At 37.0% G+C, this 14,353-nt stretch overlaps 1 protein-coding gene across 1 annotated transcript in view; it reads left to right on the top strand.

Annotated features, from left to right (window-relative positions):
• Faf1 (Fas associated factor 1) overlaps positions 1 to 14,353 on the top strand; it is a gene marked incomplete in the record, with an annotated part of 402,697 nt that overhangs the window by 230,125 nt on the left and 158,219 nt on the right. The window contains 2 exon segments of the mRNA XM_029563227.1: positions 13,119 to 13,245; positions 14,310 to 14,353. Coding sequence (XP_029419087.1) covers positions 13,119 to 13,245; positions 14,310 to 14,353 — 171 coding nt within the window.

Below are 14,353 nucleotides of genomic sequence, written 5' to 3'. Positions count from 1 at the left end.
CTCCTTTGATGTACAGAAGCTTTTTAGTTTAATGAGGTCCCATTTGTTAATTCTTGCCCTTGTTTCCTGAGCAATTGATGTCTAGTTTAGAAAATCCTTTCCTACTCCTGTATCTTGTAGGTTTTTCCCAATGTCTTCTTCTAACAGTTTCAGGCTTTACATTGAGGTCTTTGATCCATTTGGAATTGACTTTTGTGCAGGGTGAAAGATAGGGGTTTAGTTTCATTCTTCTGTAGGTGGAGATCCAGTTTTGCCAGCACCATTTACTGAACATGCTGTCTTTCCTCCAGTGAATATTCTTGGCCCCTTTGTCAAACATCAGGTGGCTGAAATTGCATTTACTCATATTTTGGGTCTTCATTTTTGTTCCATTGGTCTGTGGGTTTATTTTTGTGCCAGTACCATGTTGTTTTTATGATTGTTGCTCTGTAATACAGTTTAAAATCTGATATAGTAATTCCCCCAGCATTGCTCTTAGTGCTCAGTATTTTTTGGGCTATCTGAGGTTTTTTATGCTTCCATATGAATCTTAGGATGTTTCTTTTCCAATGCTGTGAAAAATGTCATGGGGATTTTGATTGGCATTGCATTGAATCTATAAATGACTTGTGGTAGGATGGTCATTTTCACAATATTAATTCTTCTACTCCATGAGCATAGTAGGTCCTTCCATCTTCTGATGTCTTCCTCAATTTCTTTTTTAAAGATTTATAATTTTCATTGTAGAGCTCTTTAATATCTTTGTTCAGATTTATTCCAAGATATTTTTTTCTGTAGCTATTGTGAAGGGGAGTGTTTCCCCGTGCTCTTTTTCTGATTGTTTGTCATTGGTATATAGAAAGGCTACAGACTTTTGTAGGTTAGTTTTGTAACCTGCCCCTTTCCTGAATGTGTTAATAATTTCTAGGATTTTTCTGGTAGAATTTTTGGCGTGTCTTAGATATAATATCATATCATCTGCAAAAAGGGATAATTCGATCTCTTCTTTTCCAATTTAAGAAAGAAATAAAAGTATTCCTGGAACTAAATGAAAAGGACAACACAACACAGCAAAACCTCTGGGACACGCTGAAAGCGGTCCATAGAGGGAAGTTTATAGCTCTAAGTGCCTACATCAAAAAATCAGAAAGAACACAAATAAATGACTTAACACTGCAACTCAACACACTTGAAAAGCAACAGCAAACAAAACCCAAACCCTGTAGACAAGAAGAAATAACAAAAATCAGGGCAGAAATCAATGAAATTGAATCAAAGAAAACAATACAAAGAATCAACAATTCCAAGAGCTGGTTCTTTGAAAAGATAAACAAGATTGACAGACCGCTAGCCCAAATAACCAAAAGAAAGAAAGAGCACCTCCAAATCAACAAAATCAGAGATGAAAGGGGAAACATTTCAACAGACACCAGAAAGATACAGAACATTATAAGGGAATACTTTAAAAACCTATATGCTACCAAATTCGAAAACCTAAAAGAAATGGATGCATATCTAAAGGCATGGGAACCACCAAAACTAAACCAAGAAGAGATTAACAGCTTAAACAGACCCATATCACAAAAAGAAATTGAAACAGTAATACAAAACCTCCCGACTAAATAAGCCCAGGACCAGATGGATTTACAGCAGAATTCTATCAGACATTTAAAGACGATCTGCATCCAATACTACTTAATTTATTCAAAAAGATAGAAATGGAGGGAGCACTTCCAAATTCCTTCTATGAAGCCAGCAGCACTCTGATATCAAAGCCAGTTAAAGATACAACCAAAAAAGAAAACTATAGACCCATATCCTTAATGAGCATAGATGCAAAAATTCTCAACAAGATACTTGCAAACCACATAGCATTACAGACACACATCAAAAAGATCATCCACCACGATCAAGTCGGCTTTATCCCAGAGATGCAGGGATGGCTCAATATATGTAAGTCAAAAAACATCATAAATCATATAAATGGGCTCAAAAACAAGAACCACATGGTAATCTCAATAGATGCAGAGAAGGCCTTTGACAGAATTCAACATGCATTTATGTTCAAAGTCCTAGAGGAAATTGGACTGGAGGGAACATACCTCAAAATATTTAAAGCCATATATAACAAACCCACAGCTAACATCATTCTAAATCGAGAAAAACTGGAAGCATTCTCATTGAAATCAGTAACAGACACGCCTGTCCACTAGCTCCACTTCTCTTTAACATAGTACTTCAAACTCTTGCAAGAGCAATAAGACAAAAGCAGGAAATTAAAAGTGTAATAGTACGATTTTTTAGGAAAGTGTAGAAAATAGCAAGCACTGGTGAGTGTGTGGAAGACTTGGCATCTTTGTAAACCATTGGTAGGGGTAGTATAACAACTGTGTAAAACAGTAAGATATATTTTCCTAGCCTGGCATGGTGGTGCATGCCTTTAATCCCAGCACGAGGGACAGAGGCGGGCGGATCTCTGTGAGATCAAGGCTAGCCTAGTTTACATAGTTCCAGGCCAGCTGGGGCTACAGGGAGACCCTGTCTCTCTCACACACACACATACACACACACACACACACACACACACACACACACACACACATGAAAAGGGAGGGGGGGTGCAAAACAGCATGGTGTATTTTCCCCCAAAAGTTAAAACACAGTTGCCATATGACCAGCTTTTCTTCTTTGGGCATATACTCAGAAGAATCAAAAACAGGGCTTCAGATATTTGTACCCTCATATTTATAGCGGTGTTATTCACAGTAGTTAAAATAAAGAAGCAACCCAAATATCTCTTGACAGGTACATGCAAAGGTAGAGTGTAGCATATCTGTACAAAGGGATACTAAAAGGGTAGGAAATGCTGACATATGCTACAAGATGAGCTTTATGCTATGTTAAGCGATCTAGTCACAAAAGAGAAATAATATATGATCTATTTATATGAGCTACTTAAGAGAGTAGTCGAAATTGTAGAGACGAAACATAGAATGATTGTTACCACAGGCTGAGGGAAGGCTAGATACACAGTTATTGTTCAGTAATTACAGAATTTCAGCTTCTCGAGATGAAGAGTTATGCCATGAATGGTGGTAATGGCTCTGTGATATGAAGGATATATTTAATACATTTAGGCATACCTAAAATGATTATAATAGTATATTTTTGTGCGTATATTTAAACATAATAGAAATATTCTGGGAATATATTTGGAAAGAAAGATATTTTATAGGAATTTTCATAGGATATATACATAGGGACAGATATAAGCAATAGGGTAACCATGGTATTCTAGGAATGAAATTAGTATCATTTTTTGAATCTATGTTTATTTTTATTTTATGTGTTTGAGTGTTAACCTGCATGTATATAAGTGCATTCATGTCATACAGTACCCACAGAGGTCAGAAGAGAGTATTAGATCCCCTGGAATTGGAGTCACAGGCTGTTGTTAGCTGCCATATGGTTGCTGGTATTTCAATTCCAGTCTTCTGCAAGAAAAGCCAGTGCTCTTAACTGCTGAGCCATTTCTTCAGTCCTGAAGTTAGTATTCTTAACATTCTTTATTCATACATTTAATGCAGTTTAAGCAAGGAGCTAACAAAATGTAAAAAGCAAGAACTGCCCAGATGTAAAGAGTGAGAGAGCTGATGGTTAAAATTTAAAGTAAAAATCCTGGGAAAGAGGTAAATGAGATCCTAAAGTAGAAATTTCTAGTGAAAGAAACAAGAGTACTGCTCCAATGAAATATTTTAGAGCAAAGCACTGGTGTTACTTATAAGTATTAGTGGGACATGAAACAGGTAAGAGATTAAGAATAATTTATAATGGCAAAGACGTATTCAATATTCCTTCACTAAAGTGTGCACACTTACAATATACTGTCTACAAGTATGCATTCTGGGAATATGGATTGAACAATGTTTTACCTGAACCTTAGAAAAAAATAGTCCTAGTTTTAAAGCCTGGTAAGGTGGAGACAGGAGGTAGGAGGATATGGGATTGTACCACAGGCAGACATGCTGGCTGTCCAGTCAATTGAGTCCTAGTCATCTCAATTTGAATGCCCTCCCCAGGTTCACTTGCTATAAAATTGAACTTAAGCATATTCTCTAAAAGCCCATATCCTAATATACATCAAAGTCCATCCATCATTGGCCAAAGCTACAATTATGTATATCAGACACTGGATAAATGGTTCTTTTAAAGTGTCCCAGTTGATTCAATATATTACGATTTCTATGAACTCTTCCTTTTTGCCATTTAAAAAGGAGTTACTTTTATATCAACATTAAATTTGCTCTCCTAATTGGTTAGTTGAGGTTTATTTGCTGTTAGAGTTTGTATTTTACCTCTCATTTTGATTCCAACTTTGCTAGCCTTTCTACTGACCTAGCATGTGTGGGTCCTGAATTTTATCATCTCCATTTCTATTGGATCCTTCTCTTATATTGAAAAAACAAAACAAAAAAAAACAGCAGCAAATCTTGTAGAGCCTACTGGATGGCTCTGCAGGTAAAGGCACTTGTTGCCAAACCTGATGACCTGAATTTGATCCCTGGGACCCACATGGTGCCCAAAAGTTGTCCTTATGCCTCTACCCATGTTCCAGGTTACACATACATTCGCATGCATATGTACATGCAAAACACACTAAATTAACAAAGACCTGCAAACTTGGCTCCCTCATTCACAATGTTTTTTCCCCCAGTGATTTATATTAGATGACTCTTACTTCTTTATCTTCTGCTCACTATATTCACCACTGGCTTCTTCTTACCATGAGACCAAAAAATCGAATTCAAAATTAAAGTCAACTTATATTAATAATTTGTTTAAGATAGAATACTATCTCATGTCCTTGAGTTTTGTGGTATTTGGGAAGTTTGTATTAGTTACATTCTGCAATTGCAGTATGAAGTAAATTTACAGAGTTTTTTGGAATATGATATAATATACAGGCCTGACTTGATTATAAATTCAGTTTCTTTGGTTGGTGCTTTTTTTTTTCTCATACTATAGCAGTTTCTTCCTCATTTTTTCAAGGTAAATGTAACTTTTAAAAATAAGTGTATAGGAGGCTGGAGAGCTGGCTCAGTAGTTAGAGCATTTATTCCTCACTCCTCTTGCAGAAGACTTGTACTTGGTTCTCAGCACCCACATGTCATCTATCACCTGTCTTTACCTTCAGTTCCAGGGGAACTGACACCCTGTTCTGATCTCCACAGGCATTGCTCACTCTTACATACATGTAGGCAAAACATGAATACACATAAAATAAATAAAATTTTAAAAAAGTGTATAAAATAATGGTGACAATATCCTGGGCAGAAACAAACAAATGTCATATATATATAGAGAGAGAGAGAGAGAGAGAGAGAGAGAGAGAGAGAGACATGTCTCTCTATATAAAATTGTGCTTCACTTCTAGTTGCACCCCCACCCACTGGACCACTTATGGCTGCACCAACTGTTCCTCTTCTGCTTTCGTGTTGTGCGTGTATTTGAATTGTGACTATGCCTATGAGAAAACATGTGATATGTCTTTCCCCCCTATTTCCCTCTTGTTCCCTTTCCCCACCTTCATTTAGATTCCTTCCTCTCCACACAGTCCCCTTTCCAGTTTCATATCATGTAGGATGTTAGATTTCTTCAAGAGTATATACCTAGGAGAGATAGATGTACCAGGAATGGTATAACTGGTTCATATACTAATGCTCTTTAAGTTTTGTTAGGATTTCTTTAGTAGTTGCACTAATTTACATTCCTTCCAGCAGTATTTCCTCCAGCAGTTCCCTTTTGTCCCTTACCCATGAACACCAGTATTTGTTGTTGCCACCCTTCTCTCTCTCTCTCTCTCTCTCTCTCTCTCTCTCTCTCTCTCTCTCTCTCTGTCTCTCTCTCATGTTTAGTTTATGCTTAATTTGAAACAGGAGCTCTGTGTAACCCAGGCGGACCTGGAACTGGAGACAGTACTCCTGCCCAGCCTCCCAAGTTTTGAGGTTACTGGTATGCGCCCTAATGCCCAACTTGCCATTTGTTTCCTTGATGATGGCACTTCTGACTGAAATAAGATGGAATCTCAATGTAGTTTTAATTTGCATTTCCCTGATAGCAAAGGATGTTAAACAGTTTGTCATATATGTGTTTTCCACCAGTATTCTTTTTAAAGGTATCTATTCAGTTCATTTGCTCACTGGATAATTTGATTTATTGGTATTTAATTTTTTAAAGTTTTTACAGATTCTAGAGTTTAAAATATTCATATTTTATGTATATGAATGTTTTGCCTGCATGTAAGTGTACTACATGTGTGCAGTGCGCATTAAGGCCAAATGAACTCATTTGAGCCTCTGGAACTGGAATTACAGATGGTTGTTAGTGGCATGTGTGTGCCTGGTTATCTGCAAGAGCAACCAGTGCTCTTGACCACTGAGCCATCTCTCTGGCCCCCAGATTCTAGGTATTCATCCCCTATCAGATGTAGAGTTGGCAACAAATTTTCTCTCATTCTGTAGGCTTTCTCTTCCTTTGCTCTACAGCTTTTTAGGTTTTTTTTACACATTTATTTCTTCATATTGTGTGTGTGCATCCACAAGCTTACATGTACACTATGCTATGTGTATGTGTGCAGGTCAGAGGACAACTTGGGGGGAGTCAGTTCTCTCCACCATGTAGGATCTAGGGATTGAACTCAGATCTTCAGGATTGGCAGCACCTTTATCCACTGAGTCATCTCATGGGCCCAGCTTTTTAATTGCATTTAATCCCATTTGTCAGTTTTTGCAATTAGTTTCTAAGCAGTTGGAGTCCTTCTCAGAAAATCTGCCTATGCTTATACCTCGAATTATTTTTCCTCTGCTTTCTTCTACCAGTTTCAGGTCTTAGATTAAGGGCTTTTATCCATTTTTTTCATTGATTTTTGTGCAGAGAGAGATCGGAATCTAGTTTTATTCTTCGATATGAGGATATACAGTTTTTTCAAGCATTACCAGTTGAAGAAAGAGGCTATCTTTTCTCCAGTGTATGTTTTTGGAAACTTTATTGCTCTGTGGGCATATTTCTGGTTCTCTATTCTATGTCAACTCTATTTTTCTTTATTTTTTTTAAATTATTTTTTCTTTATTATTTTTTATTTAAAAAAATTTTTTTGAGACAGCATCTTCCTGTAGCCCCAGCTGGCCTGGAACTCACTGTGTAGACCAGGCTGACCTTGAACTCAAGAGATCTGCCTCCTGAATGCTGGGATTAAAGGCACATGCTACCATGCCAGCTTTTTATTTCAAAATTTTTTATTTATTTTTATTTTGTGTGTATGAGTGTATTACCACCATGTGTATAAGTGCACTTGTGTTGCACAATGCCCTCGGAAGTCAGAAGAGGGCATCAAATTACTCTGGAACTGGAGTTACGGATGGTTGTTAGTCGCCTTGTGGGTACTGAGAATCCTACCTGGGTCCTCTGCAAGAGCATTCAGTGCTCTCAACCACTGAGCCATCTCTCCATCCCCCTCAGTTTTTCAATATAGTGCTTGAAGTCTTAGCCACATCTATAAGGGAAAAGAAAGAAAATGAGTAGGGAGGAAAAGACAAATGAATAATCCTTATTTGCAGATCATGTATTCATATATTGAAAAGACCCTAATAATACTACCAAGAAACTCCTAAATCTGACAATCCCAGGAAAAGTTACATGATACAAAAATCAACACACAAAGCTCAGTAGGTTTTCTATATACTAACAAAAAGCTTGCTGAGAAAAATCAGGAAAAAAAAAATGTCATTCACAAAATCTTAGAAACACAGAAACCATGTACCTACTCTAGGAATAAACCTAACCCAGGATCTGAAAGGTCTCTGTAATGAAAACTTTAAAACACTGAAGAAAGATATTGAAAAGTACAGTATTGTAAGTGGAAATACTTCAAATGGTCATGGACCAGAAATTTTTATGAAAATGTATATCATTTGAGACTCTTCTTAGTGAGTAGCCTTCAGACTGAAGGCTTAGTCCCTGATGCTACTCAGAGGGGAGAAAATAAACCTTTATAATATTAACAGTTCTTGTAGAAGAGTTTAGGCTCCCTTTCCCCCACTGTGGGACCAGGCAAATTTGGTCCTTATTTTCACTGATTTTCCTTTCTGTTTCTTTGGACTTCAACTGCCTATGAACTTTTTTGTGCTTTCTGATGCTTTTCCTCTTGTCAGTATGGAGTCTATCCTTTTTTCTCTCTGCCTCTTTTCAATCTTGACATCACACAGTCTCCATCTAATCTGCCATCTTGACATGCCCAGATGACTTCTTCTGCTCTTCATTCTTAACTCCTTGTCCAACTAAACCTACTTACAGTTTTGCCACCCGCTCATTCACAAACATTCCTCAGGTTTTTCTTCTCTAATTCTTTCCCTTCATTTTGTTGTCTTTAGTTTATTTCCATTAAAGGAACTGCCCAACTGTACTTTGCCTTCTTTTCATTCAAATTTTAAAGTCGGTTATGCTTCTCATGTCTTAAAGTCTCATCTCCCATATGTAAGTGTACCATTCCAAGTACTATGTAGCCTTTAGAGTTGTTTCCTTGCACATTGTTCTGCCTGAAAAGATGCCTTTGATGATTCCCTGTTGTTCTAGTTTGTCTCTCCATTGCCGTGACAAAACACTCTGACCCATACCAACTTGGGGAGGAAAGGATTTATTTGTCTTACATCTCCCAGGTCACAGTTCATCCAGGAGCCCAAGGTAGGAACTCAGGGCAGGAACCTGGAGGCAGGAGCTGGGGGCACAGGCCATGGAGGAATGCTGCTTACTGGCTTGCTCCCCTGGCCCCTGCTCAGCCTGCTTTCTTTTACAGTATAGGCCCACCTGCCCAGGGGTAGCACCACCCACAGTGGGCTGGGCACTCCCATATCACTCAAGAATCAAGAAAATCCCGCCCCCCCCAGACATGGCCACAGGCCAGTCTAATGGAGGCAATTTACCAATTGAGGCCTCCTCCACCCAGGTGTATCAAATTGACACTAAAGTTATCCAGCACACCTATTGTCATCAGTAAAATCCAACTACCGTTAACATGTCCATTTAAAGATTGCCACAGTCAGACATTTTTCCTTGGTGGCTAGTTCTTCTCTCCTATACCTAAAATCAAAATTTCAGTTTGCTTTTCTGAATTACATATTTTTCTAATATCTAATTCTCGTTCAAGTTTTTTTTCTATGTAGTGTACAACTCTTGTCTCTGTACCAGTATTCCCAAACATATTCTATAGTATTGATCTCTTTCTTCAAGATATGCATTAAGTACTTGCACTATGTAAAGCTTGCAGTCTTCCTAGTAGAACTAATTCATTTTTTTATTTTTTAAAAATATATTTTATTAATTTATATTTTATGTGTATGAGTGTATTGCCTGGATTTGTATAAGTGACCTGTGTCGCGGAATGTGAGGGCAGGTCTGAATAAGGCATCAAATTCCCTTCCTACTGGAGTTACAGATGGTTGTTAGCTGCCACGTGGTTGCTGGGACTTGAACCTGGGTCCTCTGTAAGAGCAGTCAGTGCTCTTAACCACTGAGCCATCCCTCCCACTTTCTTTTATTCTTAAATAGCAATTGCTTACTCCTTTTTGGTTGTTGTTATACTAAAAAGCACTTGTAACTACATAGTTCTTTCTTTTGTAATAGAAATCTCTTACAGTCTTTAACCTTGCTTTATCTCTGTATACCTAGCTGTAACATTGTACCTCAGTATAATAGGTGGTCCATACATGACTGCCAAAAGGAACATCTGCTTCAATTCTTTTTGTTTAAATGCCACTTAAGAGGGTTTTTTTAGGTTTTTGTTTCAAGCAATTTGGTTATCATCTCCTCCAGGAAGTTTTCCCTAATCTCTTCTATTCCTAGTGAGTACATGTTCTCCTTAAAATTTATCACTCAGTATTATAATTATCTGCATATATTGTATGGTGGTTGAGAGCACAGACCATATCTTTGGAATAAGTCCAGAGAGTATAGTGGAGATTTGCAAACATTGAATGATAAAGGAAACCAGTGAATGGAATAAACAGCCAAAACAGAATCACAAAATTTGTTAGCTGTTTTTAAATTCTTAATAAATAGCTTCTCTAGAATCAAAGGATTTTAGTGCAACCATGACTGATTCTAAAAGCTTATCTTTTCTCATCAACAAACATTAATGGGTAAGCAAAGATTGTTTATCTTGTTTTTTAGAAAAAGCTTTTCCTAACCAGTTAGATGGCTGATAAAAAAAAAATGTGGAGAGATTGGGAGTTCCTCATACATAATTAAGCAGCTCTTTCTTGCAGATACTTCAATAATTCATATTTGAAATATACTTTTCCCCCCAATAAAATTGGTTTTTTATATATCTCCAGTGTAAGATGTTGTATGATTTTGTTTTCTGGGATTCTAAGGGAATTCTGTACTTTGTATCACCCAAATGAATAATGTGTAATAGTGAAAATTAAAATCATTGTCTTACTATGAGGTAAGGTTCTTTTGTTATAGAAAGGAAGTCATATTTGAAAACTCTTTGGAGACATAAAATAGTCATGGGACAGTAAGAGAAAGGGAGTGAAGAAAGAAGTATATGTGGGGCATTCTTTGTTTTCTCCCCTCCCATGTTCCTTAACCTTCATTCTTAACCCAAGGATTTTCAAAGGGAGAGGTGACTACTACTAAGGGAAACTGAGTGAATGCAAAGGTAGTAGCCTAGTCATGGAAGGTTTTCAGTGTGGTTCTTTGTATTTACCCTGAACCTGACTAGCCACTGTAAACAACATACAGTGTACCTTATAAATTTTGAGCTTGTTTAAAACTAAGCCTCAGCTGGCAGTGGTGGCACATGCCGTTAGTTCCAGGCCAGCTGGGACTATAGGGAGACCCTGTCTCAACCCCCCCCCAAAAAAAACTAAGCCTCAAAGTTAAAGGGGAGTTAATGTTTCAGATATCTGATTGTCTGAAATCCATAGGAACTTTTACGTCTTACTGTGTTATTTTGTAGAGGAGGCTACCATGCTGCTTTAAAATGGGAAGAGCCAGCAAGATGGCTTAGTGGAGCCATATATGAAGACCCGAGTTCCATTCTCAGGACCTACATTGTGGAGGGAGAGTTGACTCTTACAAATGTCCTCTATGGCACATGTTCATGCACATACATTTAAATAAATAAATGTAATTTTTTAAATAGGAAGGGATTTTGAAATTTTAAGGATGTTGAATACATTAAACCAGAGGGAAATCTTGACTTTTTAGAACAAAATACTAAGGCAAGATTAAGATTTTATGTAAAATTAAAATAGTGGGGTCTGAGATGTTTCAGCACTATCCAGATATCAAATGAATATAAAGAAGAAAAGGTCGGGTGGACAGACAAGAGGGCTCAGTGCCCTAGCCAACAAGCCTGACAGCCTGAGTTTGATTCTGGAAACCCACTCAGTGGAAGTAGAGAACCAGTTTTCAAAATTATCCTCTGATCTCCACATACATGCTGTTGCATCCACATGCCCACCTACATACACAAACACATACAATACATTTTGTTGATTGCATTCATATAATGAAAAAATTTTTTAAAAGGAAAGGCCAAGTCCAAGAGGATTAGGCTCTATCTTTCCTTCCCTGTATCAATTGAAGTAGCCCTACTTTTACCCATTGTACGTGTGCACTACATACTCACAGCATGGTTTTATGTAATATTTGTGGAAGGACAACAATGAAGTCAGAAAAACCCTGATGCTCAGAGACTGTATTAGTTACTTTTCTGTTGCTGTAATAGAAACACTGACCAAAGCAACTTATAGAAGGAAGAATTTATTTACCTTACAGTTCTAAAAGGGCAAGCGTCAGTCCATCATGGTGGCAGAGGTGGCTGGAGGGGGAGCAGACGCTAAGCTCTCTCATCTTCAAGCATGCACAGGAAGCAAGAGAGGGACTCAAGATCTGGCAAGGCTTAAGAACTCTCTGAGTCCGTCTGCCCCCCAGCATAGCCACACCTTCTAATACCTCCCAAAACAGCACCACCAACTGGGGACAAAATGTCCAAATACTTGGAGCCTGTGGGGGACGTTCTCACTCAAACCACCACAAAGACCTTAAGATCCCTTGCAGCTTTAAAGTCTGGTTCATATCACACATCCTCTCTAGTTAAAATTTTGAGTCTTTGATTCTTTTTCCTTTAATGCTTTTCTGATAAATACTTGTTTTTAAGTTAAACTCTTCTGCATAAACTAAATGGTCAAATTGTTTCTATATTTTTGTAACTTAAGTACATGGTATTTAAGTATTTTAGAATACTTAAGTATTTTAGAAGATAAAAATTTTTTTTACTAAATAGTGTTTGCAGACCACTGATTGCATATAGTACTGTGATTTGGTCAGATGCCTTGCTTGGACTTTCGTCTCATCTAAGAGATGAATATTTGTTGGTAGTCATAACCAAGTTCAATTGTTTTAAATCTCGGTATTTTAGAATACTATCCTAATCTAGAGAATAGCAGCCAATTTTATATTTTGAATTTGGTGTTTTTAATATCTTAAACATCAACATATTGCTGAGCAACAGAATAAGTGCAGCATGTTTATTAGTGTGTAACACAGAGTAAACTCTCAATGATTGTTAATTTAGTAAGAAAACATTACGTTTTGTAGATAGGTGTATTTTATGTCACCTCTAGTAACTGAGGATAGGAGACCGTCTTCAAAGTCTTCTTTCAGTAATCAGACATTTGGGAACTAGTGAGGTGAGGAAGTGGCAAGTTTGAAAATGACACCTTGCTCCTGCTTGCCAGGTACAGGCACTAGTGTGAGCCTTTAGAGAGGCTTTCAGCTTAGGTTGTCTCTGCTTTTTCTAGTGTTTCCTGTTTTCTCATTTATTGGGCACTTAATTGTGTACTATAGAATAGAGATAAAGCAAAGATCCCTGTCTTCATGAGTTTATAACTGTCCTTCATTTTCTTGTCTCCTTTTCTTGGTCTGCAGGTTTGACAGAAAGTTTAGAAATATATGTGACCTTTAAAATGAAAATTATTAAGCTTTACTTTATATGATTTCTTATTTGATAAAACATAACTTTAGAGTTTGGTGCTAAAGTCAATATGAATCTAATCAGGACTTTCCTTAAATAGCAAAGCACGGATGTTCATATGGTTAGTGATAGCGATGGAGATGACTTTGAAGATGCTTCAGAATTTGGGGTGGATGATGGAGAAGTGTTCGGCATGGCGTCATCTGCCTTGAGAAAATCTCCAATGAGTGAGTATTCAAACTCTTTGGGGCCAGAATTATAATTCTCCCTTTTAGTATACAAACTTAGAAAGAATAGTGAGCTTAAATATCTCTTACTGACCTTTAAGTTTAGTGAGATGGAGAGTTTTCACAAGAACCAAAGACTTTTTAGCTTTGATTTTACTAAGTCCCCAAATTCCCAAAGCATTGGTAAAAATGTCAAAATTTAGTGTAATACAACTTTTCTTTCATGTATGTAATTCATCCTGATTCATTCTTTTTACTTTAATCTTAGAGGTTGATAAACAAGCAGCTGTACTTCTTGTTACTGGGGCTTGTTTCCCCCTTCTTATCAGAGCTGTCAAAGTGAAGACAAATAATGATATCACCTTTTTATTCACTGTTGATATTCATCTCTGGGAAGGCACTTTTACAGGCAGGTGTGGTGACACATGCCTGTATTTGAAGCCCTTGAGAGGCAGAGGCAGAGCAGGAGCAGAAGCAGGCAGATCTCTGTGGGTTCCAGGCCAGCTGGGGCCACAGGGAGACCCTGTCTCAAAAAGACCAAAACAAAAAAAAAAAAACCATTTCTCATTTTTTGAGATGCATGATATGATATAGAATAATAAAACATGTCATATGCAAACTGACTTCCATAGTGACTCCTTAAATGGCCTCTTCACTCTAAAATTAGGGAACTTCTTTTGACAGAAATAGATGCAGTGTTTATATACAATTGGCATTTCCCAATTAATGAATTTACTCACAAGATATTTCAAGATAATATTGAAATCCTCTTTGACACTGACACATTTTAGATGCTTAACAGGATTTTATCTATTGATTTCCAAAATTTATAAGCTTGGAATTTTTTTAAAGATTCTTTGTTATTCTGCCTGATGAATTCTTCTGATGTGTATTGAGTTAAGTTATCCCATCAGCTAAATCACAGAAGCTAAAACTTAATTTTATTTCTTCTTTATTGATTAAATATATTTCTTATATGTGGGATTAGATGTTATGTGGTTTGTTTTTTGTGTCTATTTGTTTTGTTTTTTTTGTTTTTGTTTTTTCTTTTGTTTGTTTTTTAGTGCCAGAAAACGCAGAAAATGAAGGAGATGCCTTATTACAATTT

Source organism: Nannospalax galili, unplaced genomic scaffold (assembly GCF_000622305.1).
Source record: "Nannospalax galili isolate Female #2095 unplaced genomic scaffold, S.galili_v1.0 scaffold655, whole genome shotgun sequence".
Lineage (NCBI taxonomy): Eukaryota > Metazoa > Chordata > Mammalia > Rodentia > Spalacidae > Nannospalax > Nannospalax galili.
This window is presented reverse-complemented; position numbering and strand designations above follow the sequence as displayed.